The sequence below is a fragment of the Sinocyclocheilus grahami genome, unplaced genomic scaffold (genome assembly GCF_001515645.1).
Source record: "Sinocyclocheilus grahami isolate Dianchi unplaced genomic scaffold, SAMN03320097.WGS_v1.1 scaffold33289.1, whole genome shotgun sequence".
In the NCBI taxonomy this organism is placed as follows: Eukaryota; Metazoa; Chordata; class Actinopteri; order Cypriniformes; family Cyprinidae; genus Sinocyclocheilus; species Sinocyclocheilus grahami.
Window position 1 is genome coordinate 1 of NW_015521807.1, and position 1,834 is coordinate 1,834.

At 42.3% G+C, this 1,834-nt stretch overlaps 1 protein-coding gene across 1 annotated transcript; it reads right to left on the bottom strand.

The window, feature by feature from the left end:
• Positions 1–78: 78 nt before the first annotated feature.
• Positions 79–1,416, bottom strand: LOC107580430 (tetratricopeptide repeat protein 14-like; the record flags this gene model as incomplete). Its single annotated transcript, XM_016266137.1, has 3 exons — positions 868–1,416; positions 415–533; positions 79–278 (listed from the first exon to the last, which is right to left on the bottom strand). Coding segments are annotated over exons 1-3 (456 nt in total), but the record flags the coding sequence as incomplete, so codon positions are not given.
• Between the last annotated feature and the right edge of the window lie 418 nt (positions 1,417–1,834).

A 1,834-nucleotide genomic window follows, 5' to 3' on the forward strand; every position in this document is an offset into this window, starting at 1 on the left:
ACAATTCTGTTGTTGGTGCCATTAGTGGTGTAGAAATGCACACTTCAGAGAAAAATAAATAAATAACTTAAACCCAACCTTTATCTCAAGATCCTCAATATCTCGTTCCAGTCCTCCAGCAGTGCAGAGAAGAGTTACAAACAAGCCGAAGTCTCGCACCGAATTGATCCTTCCAATAACCAGGTCTCCACGCTCCACGTCTCTGTAGAAGAGCTCCCGTCTCTCCTCAACACACACCTCCATGAACTGCTCCAGCGGAGGCATGACGGCGTGTGCATCTGAAACAACATACATGCATTATCAGAGGGAGAGTTCATCGTTTAATCGCACGCATGTCATTCACTTTCATGAGACGGGATGCTCTTGGAGCGACGTGATTGCATGATGCTGTTGCTAGAACTGAATGAGGTTCACCTCCAGGTTCGTCCGGCCGTTCATCTGCTGGTGTAGAGGTCTTCCGCGACGCTGCAAACAGAAGATCAGCTTTCCTTGCTATGAACTGCTCCAGGACAGGACTCGCCTCTTCTGTATCCCTGTTTCAAAACAATGACATGACGCTCATTTATTGGCAATACATTATCAAAATGTTACACGAATAATATTCTCACGTGACAAAATGGTCTATGGAAGAACTGTTACCGCTCCGGGATAAAAAAAAATACATAAACTGATATAAACTGAGAATTGCAAGAACTCTAAGCACTTCTGAGAAGAAACGGTACGGAAAAGAACAGCGCGAACATTCTGTTAAATATCTCCACAGAAGAAAGCCTCTGTCGCCACATGCAGGTGAGTAATTAATGCAACACAAATATGATATAAGGGATACAAATAATCACGTGCAGCTATTATCAAATGGTCGCTTACCTTTGATTGAGAGTTTTGGAGAGATCAGCAGCAGCCACATATTTGAAGTCTGGGTTCTCCCTTTGCTCGCATGTTAACAGCGCCAGCAGGTTTCCCCCATGATACGACACAGACTGTCTGAGCAAGTCTCTCTCCATCACCACATAGCGACACTCAGCGCGCGCAGGTATAGTACTGTATTAGCAGCGACTGGAACGAAAAGAAGACTTGTACTACCTGATCGACTAAGTGACCAGCTGAGCTTGCGGATATTTGCTGAGACTCGAGAAGTTATGAAAGTGTGCGGGTTTGAGCAGAAATAAGCGCAGCTGTAAACGTGCTCGTGCCAAACGCGAGACGTGGAAACCGGAAGCGAACCGGAAGAACGACTCCACTTTAACCATTTTGGGGCATCTTTAAAAATATATACTTGTTCAATTCGTCGACAATGCATTAACGCAGCTATTTAAAATGCTGTTGGTTTTTGCTTGAACGGAAGCATTCGCCAAACAAGAAAAGCACGAGAGGCGGTAGTTAACGTGACACGTTTAGTCGTTCAACTAAAAAACAACATCAGGTCCGGTGGTTTTCAAAATAAAAGTCCTCCTACAAAAGCACAAATACATCAACAACATAGTTCACGCTTGCACGCACACACACACACTTTACTGAGCTATCTAAATGACATTACATAGACATTGATTTTATATATAGATAGTTACACTTTTTAATCTAAACCCACCCCTACCCCTCACAGAAAACTTTCTGCATTTTTACAATTTAAAAAAAACTTTGTTTACTTTATTTTTATACCCGTTCTACAAATGAGGACATCCCCAAATGGAGGTTTTTGGCGATTTTTGTCAGGTTTTGCTCACTTTTGGATACAAATTTGTCCCCAAAATATGGTTCAGTAGGTACACACACATACATATATTATATATGTGTGTGTGTGTGTGTGTGTGTGTTTACTGTATGTATATACACA